Source organism: Anarrhichthys ocellatus, unplaced genomic scaffold (genome assembly GCF_004355925.1).
Source record: "Anarrhichthys ocellatus isolate YVR2014 unplaced genomic scaffold, GSC_Weel_1.0 scaffold71, whole genome shotgun sequence".
NCBI classification, from domain to species: Eukaryota; Metazoa; Chordata; class Actinopteri; order Perciformes; family Anarhichadidae; genus Anarrhichthys; species Anarrhichthys ocellatus.
In genome coordinates this window covers 998175-1021188 of record NW_022280101.1, presented here as the reverse complement: position 1 = coordinate 1021188, position 23014 = coordinate 998175, and the positions used below count along the sequence as shown (strand labels likewise).

At 44.7% G+C, this 23014-nt stretch overlaps 2 protein-coding genes across 2 annotated transcripts in view; one reads left to right on the top strand and one right to left on the bottom strand.

Annotated features, from left to right (window-relative positions):
• Positions 1 to 3896, top strand: part of rgcc (regulator of cell cycle) — a 5125-nt gene extending 1229 nt beyond the window's left edge. The window contains exons 3-5 of the mRNA XM_031873275.1: positions 1878 to 1970; positions 2136 to 2198; positions 3128 to 3896. Of these exons, the coding sequence (XP_031729135.1) occupies positions 1878 to 1970; positions 2136 to 2198; positions 3128 to 3135 (164 nt within the window). The 3' untranslated portion in view covers positions 3136 to 3896. The remainder of the gene's footprint in view (positions 1 to 1877; positions 1971 to 2135; positions 2199 to 3127) is intronic.
• Positions 3897 to 19137: 15241 nt separating this feature from the next.
• Positions 19138 to 23014, bottom strand: part of vwa8 (von Willebrand factor A domain containing 8) — a 50411-nt gene continuing 46534 nt past the window's right edge. The window contains exons 42-44 of the mRNA XM_031873296.1: positions 22642 to 22740; positions 22121 to 22359; positions 19138 to 21272 (exon numbers count right to left, since the gene is read on the bottom strand). Of these exons, the coding sequence (XP_031729156.1) occupies positions 21164 to 21272; positions 22121 to 22359; positions 22642 to 22740 (447 nt within the window). The 3' untranslated portion in view covers positions 19138 to 21163. The remainder of the gene's footprint in view (positions 21273 to 22120; positions 22360 to 22641; positions 22741 to 23014) is intronic.

Below are 23014 nucleotides of genomic sequence, written 5' to 3'. Positions count from 1 at the left end.
GAGAGAGAGAGAGAGAGAGAGAGAGAGAGAGAGAGAGAGAGAGAGATCCTTGATCACAGTCCAGAGATTTGGGCGTCAGATGAAGCTCCCGCTGCATATTTCGGCACACCTGCGCCCACATATGTGGTTACTCCTCTAAGGTTTGACTGTCATGCATTACTATTTTACTCTAACAGTGTTTTAAAAGAAGTTTGCCTCCCTCTCACCAAAATAACAAATAACAAATAAAAAACATATGCTTCAGGTCCCCATGAGCAAAGATAGTTTCCCTGACGCGTGTGAGTGGTGTTGGACCTCCACAGGAAGACGTGGAAAGATCTTATACAGTCTGCAGTTTTCTGGAAAGGAAACATGCAGGATTCCAGGGAGATTCAGGCACTACTGCCAGACACCAATTTGCATAATAACTGGGGTTCCAGTGGAGAGTATCACCACAAGGTTCACTAATCTAGCTAGTATGAATGTCATTACCACGTAAACCACTGAGGACCTTGCATTGAGCAACATCCCTGCTAAAAGCAGAGGGAGGGTGTTCGAACTTGCGTCTGTGGAGCTAACGAGCTTGTCGATTGGTTCAAGGGATCAGATTCCTGCATGAGCCCTGTCCTCTCCATGGCAGTCTAATGAAGAGGGACCTGTCCCACGCAGGGACGACCCATTGTGTTGCAGCCTGATGGATGGATGGACTCTTGAGCGTGCAGATAAATGACGCCGCAAACTGTGCAGGGTCCTCTAGATCCACCCTATAGAGCGTGCACGTTTGAGTGAGGGCCGGAGATAGAAAGAAAGCAAGTAGAAGATGAAGAGTGTGCGAGTAACAAAAGTGAATATATGTGCACGAATGAAAACTGAGAAATGAGAGGGAGTCATGTCCAAGTCAAGAGCTGATGTTAAGGCCACAGCTCTGTATGTGTGTGTGTGTGTGTGGCATCTCCTATCTCACGCTGTGTGTTCAGTGCCGAGTGGTGGGGTATTACAGGTCAGAGGGGGGGGGGGGGCAATAAGTGGTCGACATCTGAGACGCTGTGAAGGTCCGCTGGAGTTCTGCACCGAGGAGCGGGGTAGACAAGGACATAGATATCTTGGACAGGGAGGTTGATACTTTAAGCAAGTTGCTACACTTCTACCACCAGATGTGAATGAGAAAAAAAGTTGCTTTTAATGAATGAGACGAGCCCAATTCCATGCTGCCGTACAGGAATCTAGCTGCAGGAAGTCTCCACTTTCCTCTCTCTCTCTCTCTCTCTCTTCCTCCATTTCTCACCAGACAGTGAAAATATGTTTATGTGGTTTGAAATATGGAGAATCAAAGTGGCCATTATATTATTTATGTAACCGTTTACAGTTTTGGTGGTACGTGGGAGGCAGAAACAGCGGCCGGACAAGAACGTGTCCCGCTCTGGTATCAGACTCAAAACGTGTCAGAGATAAATCTTGCTTCAGGGCAGGGGACGAGTTGAATGACTTCAGAGACCTCTCTGCTCGAGACAACCTGTTATATTGCTGTCACTAACTGCCACAATGGAGATTTAGTTCGCTGAGTTCAAATTACACATCTTTGCTCCGGGGTTGTCCAGCGTAGCAGAGCAGAAACGTTTCTGCTCATATCTTTTGTACACTTTGCCTCCGTCCAAGTATGTGTTTGTCTGTGTGTGCTAAATGCAAGCACACGCATGTGTGTGACAGGCGATAGAGGAAAGGTGTCATTAGAGGAGAATGCAATGATTACACCCCGAAGCTGCACTGACACAGTTCAGATGTGTGTGTGTGTGTGTGTGTGTGTGTGTGTGTGTGTGTGTCTGTGTTACATGATGTACAATGAAAAAGTGAACGTCCACCTAATAAAGTCTGCGTTTTGTTTTTCTCTCTTTTGACAGGTGCAGAGTCGCTCAATAGAAACAGCTTCAGCTTCAGTGATGAGAGACTGAACTCCCCCACCACCAACTCACCTCCTCTTATGTCACCAAAACGTGAGCTGCGCCACAAAAATGAAAAAAAATTCATTCCTACTCTGGCAAGACTGTATAGACGCATGACTCAGCGAGATGTATTACAAAATATACCTATTTGCCGTCTCATAATGTGCGATTGAAGACGCTTAGTTTAAAGTGTGTGTCTCTTTCTTTCCCTTGCAGCCAAACTCGGCGACACTAAAGAACTGGAAGACTTCATCGCCGACCTTGACAGGACATTAGAGAGTAAGTGCTAATGCAGCCTAGCTGTCAGAACCCCTGATGAATTAGGCCGTGTGCCGGCGCCGCCCGCTGGTCGGGATTAACAGGAGCGTTTGTTCCCCGTGTCAGCTATGCTAACGACCACTCATAAAGTGACACGGGAGTCACTCCCCTTGGATTTCTAAGAAACAAGGATGTGTGAGGACCATGAAGGAGGCGGGGCGTGATATGTGGACCATGAGGCCTCTGGGGTTACACTGGAGGGAAAAGCAGCATGTCCCTTTTCACCTGTCAGTCAACTTTGAAAGAGAGTGCAGCAACCAACACCATGCAGTCCGTGCACACCACATTGCACTAACTTGGTCCCATCCTTTTATCCCAGAGCTGTGCGTGTGCACACGCATGACACTGTAACCAGAGAAGGCAATAGGGCGTTTAGTAGCTTACAGAAACATCACAGGTAGTAGCCGTACATGGCTAATCTGCGATAGACCTCTTCTTATATGAGTCTTGTGAGTGTTTGAACTTGCATCAGAGTATAAGGAATGTGCGCTGGTGCAAACCTGGACTGAAATTCCATCTGTAAATGTCTGGAATGGAATGAGACAGAAGTCGGAGTTGAAACGCTTTCCTTATGCCCGTGTTTCTTCCTCCAACAGCCCTGCTCTGTTCTGTGTTTTTAGGCCACTGAATGTCCGTCTTTCACAGCTCGCAGCCGTCCAGTCGCCCTGCAAAGCTGGACATACAAATCAGCCAGTCGGGCAGTCAGTCAGCCCCCCCGCCACCACCACCAGTTAGCCCCAGAGGATGGCGCGTTTATTAGGGCCACCAGTGTTTACGATGACCGGCCTGTAAAACAAAACGTCCGCCGCTCTGAGAATAGAGCTGGCAACCAAGGAGCCGTGGAGTCCTGTTCTAATCACGACTGTCTGTCTGTCTCTGTCTCTTCTTAGGCATGTGACGGGGAGGCTCACAGTCATCTTGGTGTGTAGCCATGAGGAAGGGAGGGAGTGGATGTCTGGACCCCCCCCCTGAGCAGCTAACATGCGTCCGGCCCCTACACAGAAAACCACCCAACAGGATACAGCTGGATGGCACGGCAACTTCCAAGTGGCTCCACCACGGCATCAGGTCTATCCAGCGCTCTGCTATAGTTAACCCAGCAGCGCTCTACTAACTCCAGGCCACCTGGCTTCTGGACCACAAGCCGGGTCAGAATTGCATTGTAGGGAACCTGAGGACAAGAATACTTCAGCAGCAATGACGTAATGCACTCCATGAAATGTTGTGAGGAGTGAGGACGTGGAATATATGCTGCAAAAAAAGAGTCACTGGAACATTTCTTGTCAGACCAGGTTACACTCCCTCATCCAAAACCTGAGCTGGAAGAGTATTTAAAAATGGCTTTTTATAAGAGAAATATATTAGTAATTTTATAGAGCTTCTTATTGTAAATTTATCAGTCTTTTTTTGGGGAAATATATTTTTATATCTTATGTAAATAATATTTGCTTTGAATTCTCTTTGCCACGCTATTAACAGGACAGTCAGATTAGGATTTGACACTCGTTGACTGGAATAAAGTTGGTTACATGCTTAAGTGTGAACTGAAAACTTAATCCCTTATGAAAAAAAAACTGGAAAGCAATATATATGTATTTAATACAGCTAATGCCTGCCCGATATGATATTAAAGAATGAAATATTGTTCTTTTAGTAAAAGCGCCTCCTTTCTTTATTTTGGACGGGAAACTTCTCTGGGCTTCTGTCGGGTTGTTTCAGTAATCTGAATGTAACATGCAGCTCTGTTTAGCTTTATAGCCTCTGTGTTTATTTGACTTTCTCTCTTAGTAGCCTTTACAACCTCTTCAATGTACGTTCTGCTACAGTATAGAATATCTCATCCAAAGTGAAATTCAATAACATACTTCACATTAAACTTTTATCCTTTTCCATGAAGTCCCTATATCTATTTTAAAATCACACAAGAAGGTATTGATTTCCTCCAGAGGCCGGGGAGCACAGTAGGTGTGGAGCTGCTGACTGGCTAGAATTGGAGCGGTAACGCAGCGGGGATCTTTGAATGACAGCTGGCTCATCACCGCCTCAGCACTTTATTAACCCTCCAGCACCACTTCCCCGGTGTGTCCTTCTCTGTGTATCAATGCTGATATCCCTCCGAAGCAGTGCTGTGAGCACAGGCAGGCAGACCAAATGGGATCTACATTAAACTGGTAAAAATAAAATTGTGGTATGTGGATGTAGTTATGTACTGTAGTCCACCAAAGAGAGACTCACCAAAACTGACTGCATGCTAAAGTGTAGGAAGAGGTGGGACATTCGCTGCGTCCCAAGAATGTAAAGTCATACATGCAACAAAACACACACAGAAACAGACATTTTACGTCTCTTACCTTCTGGGCTCATTAATCAACCACTCAACACAGCAGGGACTTAATATGTAACTTCTGTAGCAACAGGGTCTATTTCCAGAGGTGGAGGGAGACAGGAGGGTGCGACCCCTTCCCGGCCCAGCAGCAGGTGTGGCTGAAGTAATCTTGTGTCTGAGGCTCCCCTCCGTCTGCTGACCACCAGGGGTCAAAAGTCACCAACCATGGGCAGATATGCTTCTGGTAGCAGTGCAGCAGGTGCAGACAGACTTGGGGCCACAATCTCATGGGTACTACTCTGTTTCATGTACTTAAAGGAATACTCCAGCAATTTAGTAATACAGCTGCATAACGTTTGGGTACGTTCAAGAAACAGAATGTGTGCAATAGAGGCCAAGATATAGTGCTTCTATGGGTCAAGAAACCAAAAATTCTAGTTCCTACATTTCCCACAATGCAACTTAATGTTGTCTTTCTCCCTGCCTGGTAAATGCAGTCTTTCAAATCTCATGCTACAAGTTAGTAACGTAGGTTTTCTGTGATCAAATTTCACAGGGGTACGTTGAAGTCCGCCTGACGTAAATATCGTCATCAGAGGGCGAAGGCTCTGAACGGACGTCCGACCGCCAGTGTGAAATACTTCCTCCAAGCGCACGTTATAAACACAACCACTACGCATCCGTTCGTTTTGGAGTAAAACCGAGGCTCAAGATAATAGGTCCAAACAACACCTGCTCGCTCTGAAATCATCAGGGTCATTTTTATAGAACTTTAGAAGGCTCCTTCCAGAGCCACAAAAGACAACAGTTTTCACAGGCTTACTGTTACTTCTTATGAGCAGTAAACTGATGTGTAAAATCAAGTGGAGTGCCCCTTTAAAATTCTTCATCTTTAAAGTGGCTCTTTGTCCTCTCTTGGCCACCAACTGCATGTAAAGGAGGACATCATGCCCCTCCTTTCTTTCAGCCTTACTGATTGCATCTGAACTGATTTGTGCTGCGACCTTTGATTGTATTTCCTATGAAGTCTCATGTTCTGAAGTGAGGACCTCAGCCCAGAAGCTGGGTGTCTCTCACAGCTGTCCACAGTCAGTGGATCCAGCCAGCCTACTATCAGTGCATGCCAGACTGTTAATCTGATGGCAGGAAGCTGGCATGGAGACGGCCGTCTCCATGTTGTTTCTTCAGTACAGTTGGCAGAGGGAAGCTGTGGGCACTATCACTTATCTGCACTGTTCTGCACCATGGATCCACTGGCACTGATCTGAGAGACCATGTTGACACAACGATGTTCCCCCGAGGGCAGCGGGTGGGCTTCCCTTTCTTCTATAACAACCCCACACTTGGCAGAGGTTGGCATCTTTTTGGCAGCGTGGGTCGGTCCCGTAGAAGTGTTGGCTTTGGCGGTGGACAGCCCGTATATGCTCAGGGCTGGAAGTGTGGGAAAGTAGAGGACTCGAACTGGATAGAAGTTAAGAGAACACAGCGTGGAAAAGGGATTAGGAGCAATCGTATATGGAAAGCTAAGGCGAATGAAGGAATGGGCCGAGAAAGGCAAACGCACCCAAATCCTGCAGCCATGTGTCAGTCTTTACATCGAGACGGATTCCTATGGGAGGCCCCTCACGACTGCTGAGGTGGTCGTTCTATGAATAGGCTGGGCAGAGACACACAGATGTTTGTCCACATCACAAAGAGACATAAATACACAGAGCCAAATATCAGGTTCAGCTTTCCACCACGTCTTCACATCCCTGGTGTCCAGATGTCCCCGGTGCTGTGCAAACAGAGGGGGACATTAATGAGTGTGTGTGTATTGATATACAGTATATATATACAGTTTCTACTGTATGTATGCACATGTGTAAGTGTGTGTTGAGGCATAGAGATGGGTGTGTGTGTGTGTGTGTAGCTGTGTTAGTGTATGAGCTTGTCTGCACCTGTTCGCCATCTTTGTATGTGTGTACGTCTGTGTCCTTACCTTCCTGCTTTTATTATTTGCAATGTTGCCTCATAGAAGGAAGGTCCGAGGTTTAACTTTGCTCTTTCTGAGGCGTGTTTGCAGGCTCCATTCGTGCTCATGAGCCTTTCCTTTAGCCGTCTGATGTTTTTAACTGGTTGGAACCCTGACAGAAAGAAAAAAGATTATTTAAAGCACAGCAATCTAGAATTTGCCATGTACTAAATATTCGAGGGTTTATTAACGTCAGTTTGAAAGGCATTTCAAATTTTGTCATTTCAATAAGTCCCGATTTTAAAACTAGATTAAACCGGTCTGATGCTTTTAAAATAGTATGCTGAGTAAGTGCTTCACATGAACAGACAGCAGCCTGAACCGAGGGCCTCTGAACTCGTTCCCTGACAATGACAAGCTTTCATCATGATGACATGAGTCAAGACTCACTCACACGGGGTCTGACAGGCAGGTTTAGCTGTCATGGACGTGATTATTATTGCCTCCCCCTGACCTCATGCAGTCCCTTAAATTGCACATCCATCATGATCTCCATCATCACTATCAGATTGACTTATCTATGACCTGTCTGTGTGTCTGATTCTGCACTGCAGCAGCGGTATTGCCTTGACATATGATAATATATCTGTATATGTCTTAACATGTAGAAACAACAATGGAGGATCAAGTGGTTAATGTATGTTACTGCTAATGAAAGATCCCTACCTGTGTCTGTTTTTAATGGCATACTACTTATGACTAAAATTACTTTGGTACAAGCATAATACAATGTTGTCTCATCTCCCCCTTGAGAATTAGGACACGCTGTTCAAAGCAGGCAGAGGCCGTACACACACACAAGCACACACACACACACACACACACACACACACAAAAACACACACACACACAGTCCAGTGACTGTTGCCGCTGGGAAGTCTGAACAACGTGTGGGTGTGTTGGAGCTGACAGAGCAGGGAATTTACTGCTGAGGAAGCCCATGCAGCTGAACAGAAAGCTCAGTAGCAGGTGCTCGATGGTTTTCCTAAAGACGTATTCCTGCAGGGACAAACGCGACGCATGACTTTTTGGATTGTATTTGGTAACTGAGAAACAATGTAGAATGTGTGCACTGAAAAAAAAAAAGATTACAATTTCAAAACTGGAAAAAACATTTAACACAGGGTGTTATGACAACATAATTAAATCTGGATATATTTACCATTGGATTGAGCGGTCAAATTTGGGCGGTTGCGGTAGAATCAGCTATTAATTGTAGGGTTGATGGTTTGATCCGAGTCTCTATGTGTTGAGGTGTCCTTAAAGGTGCTCACTACAAAATTCAGAGCATTTCAATTGCCTCCACTCGGCTCTCAACATGGCGAAAGCTGAGCTGGCGGCTCGCAGCTGATGGTGCTAGCAGCGCTAACAGTGCAAACAACTGCAGCAGTGCTGACAGAGCTAACAGTGTCAGCCTGAGCACTACTTTGCGAAATGAAGGCAAACCTCCATGACATATGCCTATTACGTTTATTTTGCTATTCATTTTGGCTTTGTCTTATTACTCAAGTAGAGCAACGTTGCAGGTTTTCCATGTTGCTGTAGCAGATCAAGGCAGATGAGACATGAGATGGGAAGATGTTGGAAAGCGTGAGCGCTGTGAAGAGAGGCGCTGATATCACTGGGCTTTGAGCCTGCTGACGTCCCAGCCAATGGTTAGACACAGCTGTCTCCCTCTGCTACTCTTAACTCAGCCTGCACTTCCTCTGAGCTTGGCTGAGTCAAAGTGGACGCGTTTAATGCGAGGAGAAATTGGGACACTGGTGTCCCCTGGGTATTAAATGTTGGCATTTCTCCTTTATTTTACAGTCAACAGCTGTGAGGAACACATGAAGGAGAGAGAGAGAGAGAGAGAGAGAGGTGGACAGAGAGACAAAGTCCAATGTTTGAGCAAAGATAAAGAAAAATAAAAGAAGTTAAACATGTCTTTTGCATTAGGAGCAGCCTGAGCGTGAACAGTATAACCCTGCTATTGGATTTGGTGGATCAAAACCAGATCATCTTGATTCATGTGAATCATACAGGACGTCTACGTGGCCCAGTGACCAGTTCGCAGACAGACTCTGAGTCAGAGTGTATGGCCCCGAACTGATGAGTCACTGAGAACTGCACATATGATGGATGTGGTAACTTTGGTGACCGCATTCAATTTGTTAGTTAAGTTAGCAAACAACAAAATCTAGTGCATTTGAGACATAAAGTTCCCACAATTCTAAAGAGAAAGAAAATCATTGAAAAGGATTGAGGAAACAACAAACACACCAGGCTGATCCCAGATGGCTCTGTGCTGTCATGGTCCTCCCTCTTATTGTCAGACTGGACTGTCTGGCTCCCATCTGTTGCTCTCTCCGTTTATCCTTCTGTCTTTCTGCATCTTAACTGCTCCGAACGAACAGTTCCATAATGTCCAGTATTCAACCCACACCCCCTCCTTCTTCTCACCATCTCATCATCTTACAGTCTGGTTAATGAGATTGTTCAGAGATAAAGTACAGACCTTTTTTATATTTCTTTTCGTCGTCTGAAGTTATGTCAAACAGCAATATTAAGCTATCTTGGCTCAGCTGTTGAGTGTCTATGGGATCATGTAAAATAATCCACAGTGTCAGACTTTGAAAACCCCTGCTCCAGGCTATCCCTGGGCACCTTTCTGTCATATTTGATCACCGGAGGCCTTCCACTAGCGCTGTTTTAGGGCTGTGTGTTTAGAGCTGCTGTGTGAGTTTGCACTTTTGCATAGAAAAAAAAAAAAACATGACTTTCACCCAAGAGACGGATGTTCACGTCCCACATGAAATCTTGGCATATTTTATCTTATGTACTTCAATTAATTTACATCATGTTCTTCTTAACCCGCATCACGTTTGTAAGTTACCCAGCAAACACACTTATTTAAACCCAAACCGTGAACTTTTCCTGAGCCTAACTAAGTTCTTTTGTTTTGAAAAACCTAACCACATAGTGTTGTTCTGTTCTCAACGCGTACCTGTCTTTGGCAAAGACCTACCCTGTTGTTAAGGTACGAGAACTTGTAGAATAAATAACAGCACTCAGAGGATGTAACGTGACATAACAAGCATAGAATCAATGTGAACTTTTGGTTTCACACGGGACACGAACAGCGGTGACAATGACGACATCTTTTCCAGGCGACTGTGCTGACCATTTCCTACTTGATAAGGTCGAAGCAGTCCATCCTGCAGCACATCACCAAGTTCTACACTCCGTGTGAAAGTCTCTCTCAAGGAATGTTATCCAGTGATGCAATTTGTCCCCTCTTAATTCCTAAATGGCCCCCAGTGCAACCACAATGAACTCTCTCTTCTCTCAATAGACCTCTCTGTGGTGCACACTTATCTGTTCCAGTAGTGCCAACAGGCAGATTAAACAGAGAGAGAGAGAGAGAGGGGGGGAGGGGGGGGGGAGGTAAGATGTGTGCAGATTTAACATCTACTTTTTTTGACAGCAGAGACAGGGACCTTCTGGAATAACAGTACATGAATCAGTATCAATATACGGTATCTAGCACTCAGGCAGTAGAGCCGAGGATATTAGGGTGTGTGAGGTTGTGCTGGGGCAGTGACAGACAAGCTGTCCTCCACAGATTTCTGTTTAATGACACCCAAACCACACAGTGCCTCTCAGTGCTGATAAACAACTCAGTCACACAGACCTCTTCCTTCATCCCCACTTTAAAAATAGTGAGCTAAAGCGTTTCTTAATGCAGTTGTTGTTGCTGTCATTGAACGGCTAAATTCAGCATCTTACTCTTCTTTATTCTGAAGAGAGGAATGAGAGAGAGAAACGGCGGCGAGTAACCCCACATGAAGCTCTAAATGACTCAACACGTGTTTTTTAATGGCTGATGCTTATCTACAATCTGCACATCATTTCCTCCAGAATTCAATTAGTGTTTGTGTTGATTTCCTATTTCCCTGCACATGTACAAACCAGCTTGAAACTTCTTCCATAACATGCATTATTAAGCACTTGTTTGTTAATTGTTAATTGTTAATAAGCATGATCGAATTCATGATTATTTGGAAAACTGCTGAGAAGAAAGAAACCGAGAGGACAATAAAAAGCAAAATATGGATATAATTCTCAGATAAATGTCCTTAAACACAACAGCAAAACTTGTATCATAACGTTGAAACACCGCTCATGTCTCATGCAAGTTGACTTTAATACTGCACAGACATTAAGTTATGCTTTGGAAAATCGCTGGTCCTAAGCAGCTATAGAATAATAATTATTAAAAGTAATATGCTGTACATAACATATGTGTAAGTGTTCAGTGCATTACCATTACATATTAATCCACAGCTGTTGTATAATTCCTCTTATACTTGGGTGAGTAAACATTATTTTCGCGGACAAAGGCCATTGTTAATAATTACGTTCCAACAGATGCTGCCTCCTGTAACTCCTCCTCCTGCTTTCACTTCTCCTCCCATCCTCCTATTTTATCTCTCTATCCCTCCCTCTCTTTCATCCTCTCCCCCTCCTCCACCCTACTAAGCTCTTCTTCTCCACCCTCTTCCCTAAACTCTGTCTATTGTCCTTTTATACCTTTCCCTGTCTCCTGCCTGTCACCCTTAAAACGACCTCATTTTGAAGGAGGGCAGGTCTACTTTTTCTTCCCCGTGGCCAGGTTAGAGAGGAGGGTCAGGGTTTAGCTTTGGGCCAGCAACGGCACCCTGTCATTAAGGCTGAGTTTACACGTGACCAGACTTTTCATGGGAACTGGACCCTGAGGGGGGACAACCTCACCTTAACTCACCTGAATGAAGGCTGGAACTTTCTTCTAGATGGTAGAAGTCCTCAGCCTCGTGGTCTAACGCACACAAACAATAGAAATCTCACTTTATGAATAACTTTGTTCTAAACTGTAGTCCTTGAAACAGCTCAGACACCGTCTTACACTTATCATTGACAAATTACAAAATCATGTAAATATTTGGTGATATAACTTAATTCATGCCACTTGCTACACACAGGTTTGGGTGAGCAGTTTCTTAAAAGCACTTGTGTCAGCACTTCACTACCAACGGGAACCTCTTCTGTTTTGTCCTGGACGGCGGAACCTGAAGGAGTCTGTTTGATTCCCAGTAGCGCCTGCAGGGCATCAGTGGAATCACCCCGCATAATCACTGCCCGATACGCTCTCCTCTCTCTGACAGAGGAAAGGGATGTGCTCTCTTCCTCTGCTCCGTCCATTCTTGGCCAGATTTATGTTCTTTTAGTCTTTTTCTGAGACTATAAATCAGAGTGGGGTTGGCTTTTTAAAAGTGTCTGTGTTTAAATACAGTTTTATTTCTGTGAGCGTACAGTCAGTGTGTGGCCTCGTGCTTCTCCTCATATATAAATCACACATCGCATGCCAAAGATTGGTAGCCAGGGTTTGTCCCTAAATGCATCAGACTTTGCAAAATGCACCTTTCACCAGCTGAAGGATAATAAATGACTGTCAAATTAAAATATTTAATGAGCCCCTCTTGTAAAACCTGAGATGTCTATCTATCATCTTGTCCTCCCTCAGCACAAATAAACGGGCAGAGGACGTTCCACGAGAGGCTTTAACAAGACACTGCATGCTGCTTCCCGTCCTCTCTGAACTCCACTGAACAGATTCATCATGAACTGAGAACTAGTAATGAGTTTAACTGAGCTGAGAGGCAAAGCAAAAACGTTCATGGATGGTGACTTTTGAAATATCAAAAAGAAAAATTCTAACAATAAAAAATATATAAACATTTATTTTATATATATATATATATATATATAATAATGTATAATTTTATTTTGGGCTATTTTTCACTACATCCGAGGGCCATGAGTTGTAACAATCCACCATGAGGCTGTCACTGAAGACAATATCCTCCATTGTTTTGTTATAAAGTTCTGTGACCCGAACCTGCACACCATCAATGGCGTGTGCTCACTTTATTTAAATTTATCTGATGATGATCTGAGGATAAAATCATCTAAAGAACATCTGATTGACAGTTAGCAGGATTTTTGTTTGATTCTGTTAGACTCTAGTGCAAGAACTTATTATTGAGACTTAAAAGTCTTTTCTCAAAACAATTTTTAAAACTCTGCCAGTAAAGTGATAATTTCCAACCAATTCCCAATACAAATTGTCATGTTCCCAGAATGTTGTTCAGTGTTGTAGTGCCCTGAAACCAGACAAAGGGCAGCACTAAAGCATTACACTTTTGGTTCCATCGCTTGTATAAAAGATGTGACTCTGCTATTTGTGTAATGAAAGGAAACCTGCGGGCCAGTTCAGGCAGCTATCTCAACAGCAACACGTTCACATGGCATACTCCTCTCACTGCAAGAACCAGACGTTTTGCTCGGGCTGTGTCAGCTGGCGGCGAAGGAAAGCTCATTCAGAGAGGCATTTCCTGACTACTGAGGTAATTAGGCCCATCGAGCCTCAGACACACGGGAATAACCCAATCCAACTGTGGCTATGCTAATTACACTCGTTAGTGCTCTTTTCTCTTTGTGCAGGTCGCCAACATTTATAGGAGTGGAACAGGAAATCCATATCCATGTTGTGTCAATTCCCAGCTCATTAGGCTGCAAAATAATATTAGTGAGTATTATTAGATGAGAAGAAATCATCAGTAGCAATCAGCTGGGTGATGACGTTAAGGGAGGGAAGCAGGGAGAGGAAGAACATGTTCCCTTCTTTCCAAAACAGGTCAGACTCCTGGCCTCAGTGGAGTAAAGGTCAGGACTGACACATGCACAAGCCCTACTGTTGCTGTGATGTCTTATAGAGGTATAGTCTTGGAAGGAATGCATGTGAGGGTATGGGCATGTGGGGTAAATAGTATGTTGTTTTCTTTTTCAGTGATACATCAGTATAAAGGCTTACAGATCATCGTAACTCGAGGAAAACTGGACCATTTGGCCTTTGTCTCTCACACAAGCTCTCTCTCTCTCTCTCTGAATCTCACTGAATCGTTCATCATCATTATGTTCATCACCGCTCCCCTCCTCTGGGCTGTTGTTGGGGGATAAGCTCCGAGCTTAGACACTGTCTGCAGAACGCTACAGTTCTGGGGTCAGCGGCTATAACTCCACCCTGGTTCTGTGCTCGTGGGGAGACACAAAGACACACAAAGACACAGCACACAGACTGAGTGAGGCAGACTGTGTTTGCTGGGAGCATCGATCCTTTCTTCCTCACTCATCAACACAGTAATTGATGAAGGGGAGCTTCATTTCTATTGGTCGGAACGAGCAGCGTTATCACATGTCATCTCTGACATTCACTGGAGTGCAGCTGGAGGTGAGTGAGTGTGAGAGAGAGAGAGAGAGAGAGAGAGAGAGAGAGAGAGAGAGAGAGAGAGAGAGAGAGAGATGGGGGCGGTTAAAGGTCTTGCCAGACCAGCTCGGTTTAACGTGGTGGTGTGAGAGAAAGAAGCAGGAAGGAAAGAATGAGGGACAGGGCGAGAGGGAGGAGATGGAGGAGAGGGAGGAACAGAGGGGGAGAAATCTGCAAAAAAAAAAATCAGCACAGCGTCTGCTGTACACACACACACAGACTCCAATACACACCAATAACGCACTCACATCACCGAGCAGCGAGCAGAACCACTGACGAACAGCAGTGACATATGAAAAAAAAAAAAGGTTTCTGCTGTCGGTCACAGCCCGTAGCCCGGGGCCAGATGTGTATGTGCACAGTCAGCAAGTATGCAGCATATTGTCATGTGACTGTGAGCTGGCCTGGCCTGGTCTCAACTCCTGTGACTTTGAGAAGTGATGTGCACACAATGCTTGACCCAAAGCAAACAGCACAATTGGCTGACTGTCAGTGAACACACCTTTAACAAGCAAGGAGGGAGTATGTGGAGAGGAAGGAGTCTCAACACATACCCACCACTGTGAAGAAATGTTAAAGAGCTGTACTAACAATTCAACACAATGTGAATATATGTCAGTGTTCAACATTTACAATGTTAACAACTTTAAGGTCATGAATCCAAAAAAAACATTTGCCTTCAAAAAAATCTTCCTGTGCAGAAAGATGTCTTTTTGAATTAATTTACAGATTAGTGAATGTGTGCATAGACCATCTGACATGTATACTAGGGTTCATTTGTGCGTGGAATGTTTTTAAGACTCTTTTCAGTCTCTGAAACACAATTGCATGTTGCATTGAAGTGCAGGTGGAAAACTGGGACTCCCGGCTTTTCAGTATATTTCTGTGGAATTTTAAAATGGGAAAGGCTGTTAAAAGAATGAACTACCCGTCATACACATTTATAAATCTTACTTTTATTATGAAACATGCAGAAACATTAAATCAATAGACTCAGCTGCTGATGTCAACACACCACCAACCCTCCCTTTTCCAACCAAAGTTTTCTCTTTGGAGTTTTTCCTTTTCTGAATTAAAGGCATACACACACATACATCTGATATTGTACAGTACAGATTGGAATTCCCTCTAAGTCGCGTGTGAGTCTGGATTTTCGGCTAATATAAATACAAGTGACTTGACTTTGATTCAGCAGCAAGCGGAGGAGGAGGACAGGAAAAACAAAATCTATTAGAGCTGCGTAGGCTCCCCCACAGCTCCAGCTCCAGGCGTGTCCTCTCTGCTCCACAAACACTTGGCGCTGTCAGAGGAAAAGTCTCCCTGCCTGCCCCATAAATCAACGTGTGTGAAAAGACACACACACACACACACACACACACACACACACACACACAAGTGTTGGAAATGAAGCACATACAAAAAAGCACCAACCCTTTAAATAAGACATTTTTAGTAACGGTTATTGAAGAGCAAGATGCTATAGTTCTCATGTACGACAGAAGCACTTTCATTATATTCAACTCATTCAAACAGTGTTTTTGTTTAGAATGTTGAGGACATTTGATCAAACTGATCTCACAAATAGGATCACTGTCACATGTTTGCACAATAAAGAGCTTGTGTAGCTAACAACTCAGCAGCCACGGGCACAAACACAAAACATTGTTTACCAAGTAGTCAAGGACAACAGCTTTGTCATATCTGCTCTGAGTGCTGACCACAGTAACATTTCAAAAACCACATCCTCCGCATGATGTGAGACTCATCACAGGACTGTAAGAAAGCTCGGAGTGTCTGAATGGGAAGTATTAGTAATGGAAGGTTCTCTGTCTCTGATGACTCATTTCACAGGGAGTGTAATGGCGGATGATGGCCAGGACGGTCAGGCTTTACAGATAGTGACAGTTAGTTCCAGAACCCATATATGTATGAGTATTACTTGAACTGAGGGTTTGTGGAGGCAGACATGGAGAGACTTCACATTAGGAGTCTGTGGTGGCAAGTATAAGCTGTAAGTGGTGAAAAAAACCCAGCGAAGCCAATCCCAAGTGGAAAGGTTTTCCATCCCTGTGTCTCATTACTACATGCATGCACACAAACACGCGTGTGCGGCTATCTGGATCTGAGTTAGCCATCTGGATTGGCTCTCATGATTACAAATGTTCCACCTCAGCCAGGCTAAGCTCACCTGAGTTATTCAATAACCAAGCGCAGGGTTTCAGCAGACACAATCACTTTCCCAGTGAGGCTATGTGTGTTAATCTGTTGAAACTTTAACTGGTAATGACAGAGAGAAACACAGACGGACCCTCAAACAGGACAGCAATGGCTCCGCCTGAACTTAAACACGTAGTCGTAACAATGTAACTGCGTCAACCACAGAATGTGTTTAGGTTACATGACGGGTGACCATTTTCCCAAGCTTTTCAGATTGATTTCCTGCACATTTGTTTCAGTCCATGCTCATTGTTTGTGTTCCCTGGCTAGGTGGGAAATGTGATCACTGCGGCCGTGTTTAGGCTCCGTCCTGTGGTTTCCTCGGGCTTGGACAGTCTGAGATGCAGTTCAGAGGTCGCCAAGTGAGACACCCGGTGTTCAAGCCCTGTGTGTACAACTTCTGTCCGTGAAAATCACATGCAGACTCAATAACAGTGACGATTCACTTTTAGACTGCCTGAGTGATCTTCACCAGAGAGATGGGCGAGGCTTCCACAGATTCTATATTTGTTGTATTATTATTGTATTTGGTACAACGATGAACTCCAACATTTATTATGGACGGTCCATGACAAGCACAGAAGTCTGGAGAAAACAACTCAGATACAGATCAGGTCCCCCAGCAGATCTGTGCAGATCCCAGGTGGAGTCATGAACACCACACACAGTAAAGACATGAAGAAATGAGCCCAATTCCACTAATGCTGATTTTTGTCTCCTTCCCCACTAGAGAGGTGACATTACATGCACACAAGATCCACGTTTTGGAGCCGGGGATCAGTACAACAGGACCCCTCCTTGGGCTTCCACCCAGTTGGCAGCAAGATACTCTCCCAGGCTTTGCTCCAGGAAAGGGGTCTTGGTTCCTCTCCTGAAGACACTAATCCATAGAGGTCTCTAAGTCTGGCCCCGTGGACCAAAATGCCTTGGGAGACAATAACAGGAGCTGTTAACGCAAACCCCCCACTTCATAGAGTAGCAATTCTCCAAGGGGACATTTAACCAACTAACTACAAACACATTTAGTTTAAAAAAATGCAGGGATGTTTGCAGCCCTCACAGACACAAGCCTATGTTGGGAGTTAATCATCAATTCTCGGTGAACTTGGATGATGTGCTGACGTATAGTCTTGTAATCCTCTCTTTGTTTTTCATCACCACTCCAACTGGCTAACTGGCTGCCCGTACAGCTGCGTATCAGCACGTCTGTGTGTCAGGTGCTCCGCCACTCCGTCCTTCATGTCTGTCAGCAGCTCGGCTCATAAGGCTCCGCTCAAGATTCAATGTGCGACTCAATTTGGACTTGACAAGGCAGGTGTCAGGTGCTCATTCGCTGTGTGTGTGTGTGTGTGTGTGTGTGTGTGTGTGTCTGTCTGTCCAAAGTGTGCCAGACCCAAGAGGGATCTCTTTCAGCCCAATGAGACCAGTGTCTCACTTTCTCTCTCTTTGTTTTTTTTTTCTTTTACCACACACACTTTCGCTCCACAGACTGATATTAAAAGCCAGCCCCCCCCACACCCACCCACACACACACACACACACACACTGATATTAGTGGACACTATTGACTCTGGACTGTTATTACTGCCTAATGAATCTGCCATAAAGCTTTGGGACTGCTGCAGCTGTCTGTCTCTACCACCACAGGGGAATTGAAGCACCTCATGTGTGTGTGTGTGTGTCGTTACCCTTCAGTGCTCACCAACAGTCACAACAGTGTTGGGGTGATGCTTTCCTTCATGTCTGCATTGCATCTTTCTGTATGTTATCAGGCGGACATTATTATATTCTCCTACTTAAAAGCTTCCGGTTCCTCTGATTTCACTGTTGCTCATTACCAGAAAACCCTCACACACATGGCTACAAACTCATAAAACTACACGAAACCATGCTATTACATGTAACATTCCTGCACTGTGATCACACTCACAACATACAGGCTGGCATCAATCACACCGACTACAGCCAAATGAGCACACACGCTGCTGCTTCTACTGTTTAGAGACAAACACTGTGGACAATCACTCTGCTCTGTCCTGCTGGGTTGCCCCGAGATCAGCGATCAATCCCATCGAACCGGACAATGTCTCCCTGAGGTGTCCTTCTGTGGTATGTACAGGGATCCATCACGCTGCAGTTTAGACCCCAGTCAACACCCGAGACAGTCACACTTATTATGTCCTGCCCGCGTTATTTGCTTCGTCAAACTGGACTGAAATGTGATGACATCAGCCAAAAGTAACCCAAAAATAGTTTGCTTCAAGTTGTGAATCACCAGAGTTTCTGCTGATTCTTTCCACAACTGCAGAAACGTTGACTGACTCATATACAGTATCTGAACGTGTAAGACGGGGACAAATACCAAACAAACACCGTAACACTGACTAATGCACTAATGTAACACCCTCCTAGTCTAGACGTCTTATCGCTCCGCTGTAATCATACGGGGCTCTACAGAACAGGCAGACCAGGTGTGCATTCAAAATGCGTGTGAGCGCCCTCAAAGTCACTTTGTCATTGCAAATCCATGGTGATAAACAGGAAGCAGGGAGGGAAAGTGGAACAGTAGTATGTAATTACCACCACATTACTCTTTCCATAGGCCGGACAGGGCCAAGGCAGAGATTGTAGGGTGAGTAATATAACAATGCAGACACACAATACAGCCAAGTAATAATCAGAATAATTTTCATTTAAATGAATCTGTTTTTTACCAGCTGATAAACTGACTTGACCGCCATTTAATGATGAGTTTTCAGATATTTTGACATTCAACATGAGAGCTGTTGGAGGTGTTGAGGAAATCTTTAAACGTAAACTTAAAACCTAAAATATCTATTTCATTGTTATTTTATTAATCACTTATTTTGTTGTATTTAAATTGTATAGTTGTATTCTTTATTATAATTATTATAATGATACAATTATTATAATTGTATCATTATGTGTCATTTTATTGTCTTCTGTGCATTGGTCTAAAGTTGTCAAATTACTTTGTATTTTCTGTTGTTTTCAGTCCAAACTATCTCATTTCAACTTGTCAATCATCTGTGAAGCACTTTGAACTGCACTTGTATGAAATACAAATAAAGTTTGATTGATTCTAACTTCCATGAGTCAGATGTACCTTCTCTGTAATAAAGTCCTCTACAAGAGGACATGTTTGAGTTGTCCAGAGGTTTGTTTGGAACAAACAGAGGAAGCAGCGGACACATGGAAAAAGTGACCATGGGAGAAACGAGAGTGAGGCTGAGCGGTCTCAGTTTCTAAGAACACAATCACACACAGTGCACTTTCTCCATTATCTTGTCTCATCATACAAACGGAGAGTCTTCAGTACTGACACAGCTGAAGTAAAGTTATATAATCTGGTACAGGAAGCGGGTTAAGGACACATCGTGATAAATCACAACCTCAAACCTGAAAGTCTGACAAGTTTCCGAGCTCGCAGAGAAAATGTTGAGGTTTTGAATGTGTGAGATACGAAGTGAGTGTGTGTGTGTGTGTGTGTGTGTGTGTGTGTGTGTTTGTCTTTACTCAAAGACAGTACAGACCTGGAGAATCAACTGGGCAATGTTAACAGGATTTATTAACATTTTGTACATTACTTTTACACATAAACTTACAACAATGTACAATTAAATAAAACTAAAATGATTAAAAATGTATGTGATTATAATGTGCTTTATAATTTGCACACTTGAAATGCCCAATCATGGAGTTTCAACTGCAAACATATGACGTGTAATCAAAACGTCTACAGACAAACATGTCCAGTTTTAACCGAGGTCACTTTTGCTCTTTCCAGCTATTCAACAGAGCGAGAGAGCGAGAGAGAGAGAGAGAGAGAGAGAGAGAGAGGGTCAAAGGGGGACGGAAGTGGGTTAATAAAAACACATCCCTCTATCGGAGAGCGATCAATGGAGCCTGATAGTTAGTGAGGCTGTTCTATTGATCCGATGAGTCGACCATAGAGAGGCGTGAACACCAAGTATCACAACCAGGGGGCGAAACCGATACAGTATCGGATGCACGTGTCTGCAAATTGGCTCAGACCGGGTGAATTAATTAATCTGACTGCACAGCATGTTGTCATTGAGCACGAACACAGGTCTGTGTGCGCTTAATCCCTTAACGAGCACAACTAACACACACACACACACACCGGCATGTCAGAGAGTCTTTTCCTCCTAATTTTCCTTGCAGGGGCCAAAGGTGTTTGAGGAGTGGGAGGTCTGGCAATGAAAGGGGGTCTCGGATTCCTGCAGGACTGAGACGAGCGATCGAGGTCCAGCAGCAAGGAAGGAAAGGGCTCGTGCATGTTGTCATAGATGCTGTAGGAGAACACACACACACATACACACACACACACACACACACAGCCGGTGGTTGTGCAACAGTGGCTGCCTTTAAATAGCGTGCGCAGTCAGGTGGGGGGAAATTCCCTGGTCACAGTCCCAGCATTCCTCTGGAGCAAAGTTATTGCCGCTCGTCACATCCAAGTGTCGGTCAGGTGGTTCCTGCCTGCGCGCTGTTAGCTCAGTTGGTCGAAAACAACAACAGCTTAGGGCCGTGCGTTTGATCCCCACACGGGGTCTGAGACAGGCTCCAGGCATTCATTAGGTCACTGTTGCTTCCGAGACAGTGCGTCTCATTATACAGTAGAGTACAGTCATGCACAAGATCACAGGCTTTTTAATAGACCACATGGTACAGTACCTATTCCTAGAGGGACACTACAGAGCGGTTAAATATTATTTCACTGTTAGATTTGGCTGACAGGCTGAAGGCTTCTGTAAAAATAATAACCACAACAGTCTCTTCCCTTCAAGGAGAGTCTTCAGTACTGATACAGCTGAAATAAAGTTGTATAATCTGATACAGAAGGCGGGTTCAGGACCGTGATGAGTCACAACCTTAAAGTCTGACAAGCTTCCGAGCTTTGTCAGAGCAGATCTTGAGGTTTTGAATGTGTGAGATAAGAGGTGAGTGTGTGTGTGTGTGTGTGTGTGTGTGTGTCAGTCTTAGGCATTGGACAGCATCGTAGATGTGAAGATCTGCTGCAGTATTTGGGGGATCTGCTTGGTGTCCAAAGCCACGAAGGATCTCCCTGCCGGAAGGGTCTTTTGGAGTCTGAAGTAAAGAAACACAGAATCATTTGTGAATGAAAGGGCTGCCACTCACATGGAGGAGTGGAGGAACAATACAGCCACTTCCATTTCGCTTTAGTTCTTTTATTTAAACACACTACATCTGATGGCACTCCTTCTTTCTTTCTATATTCTTTCATTCCCCCCATGAACTTACACATTCCTCTTGTTCGATCAGTAGTTTGTCCTCTACACGAGGACACACACCAGCATGGGCAGTCAACAGGAACATAAACTGTCCCAACATAAAACTACGTAACTCTATAGCTTCCCCATATGCGTGCGTGCTTCCATGACACGTGAATATATCGTTCTCATTCCTCTCCTCACATTCTGACTTGAACCCATAAACTGTATATTGCTTGAACCGTCTTTCAGAGTTAATTTCTACCCGTCCGTGGCATCAGGAGTTAAAGAGTAATTCCTCCCGTCGCCGTTTTAGAGGGTCAGAGGTCTCTTTCTTTGCTTTCTTGCTGTTCCTGCTCTTCACAGAGTCGTGAGCGGGGTGCATAACAGGTCTCTTATCGTACTGAAGGTCCTTGAGCTCGTGACTGCTTTCTAACCATGAAGCCAGAGGCTCCTCAAAGCAGGCAGAGGAGTGCACTTTACTCCTCTTTTATCCTGCCTGTCCATGCCTCTCTGGCATCTTTTCCTATACTTTCCCTCATCTTATTTTTCATTTACTTCCTGTCATATGTATCCTTCTTTTGGCTTATGTTCTTTTTTCACCCCCTTAACTTATCCTTCCTATTTCCTCCTTTGCCTCCCTTTATTTGCACCCTCAACTTAACGCCCCCTAGATGCCACCCGTCTCCGTCTCCGCCTCCTCACCTTTCGGCCTGATCGCCGAGGGATCCGATGAAGATGGCAAAGGCGTTGACCTGCGGGTCAGAGGTCAGGACTTGGGCAAAGCGCTCGGGCCGGATGCCGTAGCGCTCCAGGTTGGCATCGCTGAGCACCACCACGAAGTGCTCGTCGGCCTCTTCTCGCGCCAGCTCCTTAATGCTGGCGTCGGTGCCCTCCAGAGTGTAGTCGCCGCTCATGCAGAACTGAGAGTGGGCATGCATGTTCTGCAGGGCGAGGGAGGAAGGAGGAAGAAGGAGGAAACAGGCCAAAGAGAAAAAAAGGTTTAATAAGACGTTCAGACATCCAGTGCATTATCCAGTTTATCGCACAGGTGGAGAAGTCGTTTGTGGTGGCGGACCTTGAGAACGGGAGGACTTCCCACGTTAACGAGAGAGAATGAAAGCATTAGAATACAAACCATTGTTTCCAGTCTGTTTGGGTTGGTATGTGTGGGAACAACAGGTGTGCAGAGACAAAACAAGAGCGGACTGATTATGAAAGTGTACCTTGAGGACTTTGAGTCTCTCTTTGTTATTCTTGGGGACTTTATCCGCTCTGACCAGCTCGATGTCGTAGCCGTCGCCTGAGTGGCCCACGACGTCGTACTGTGTAGACAAAACAGTTATATTAAGATAAAATCCTACCACATGAACATGAATGGAAAGAATGACGATATTCTATTGTTGCGTCGTGTCAACCCCTTGCATCCTCCTCATGCGCGGCCTGGAATAGTACGTGGACTGAGGTGTAAAGACTCAGGTGTGACGGCGCTGAAATGTCAGCTCGTAACTTATAGAAGACTATCGTCGCGCCGAGCTGCACCGCTACAGTATGTTAACCCTGAAAGTGTACACGCCTCCCATGGACCAGACGTCACAA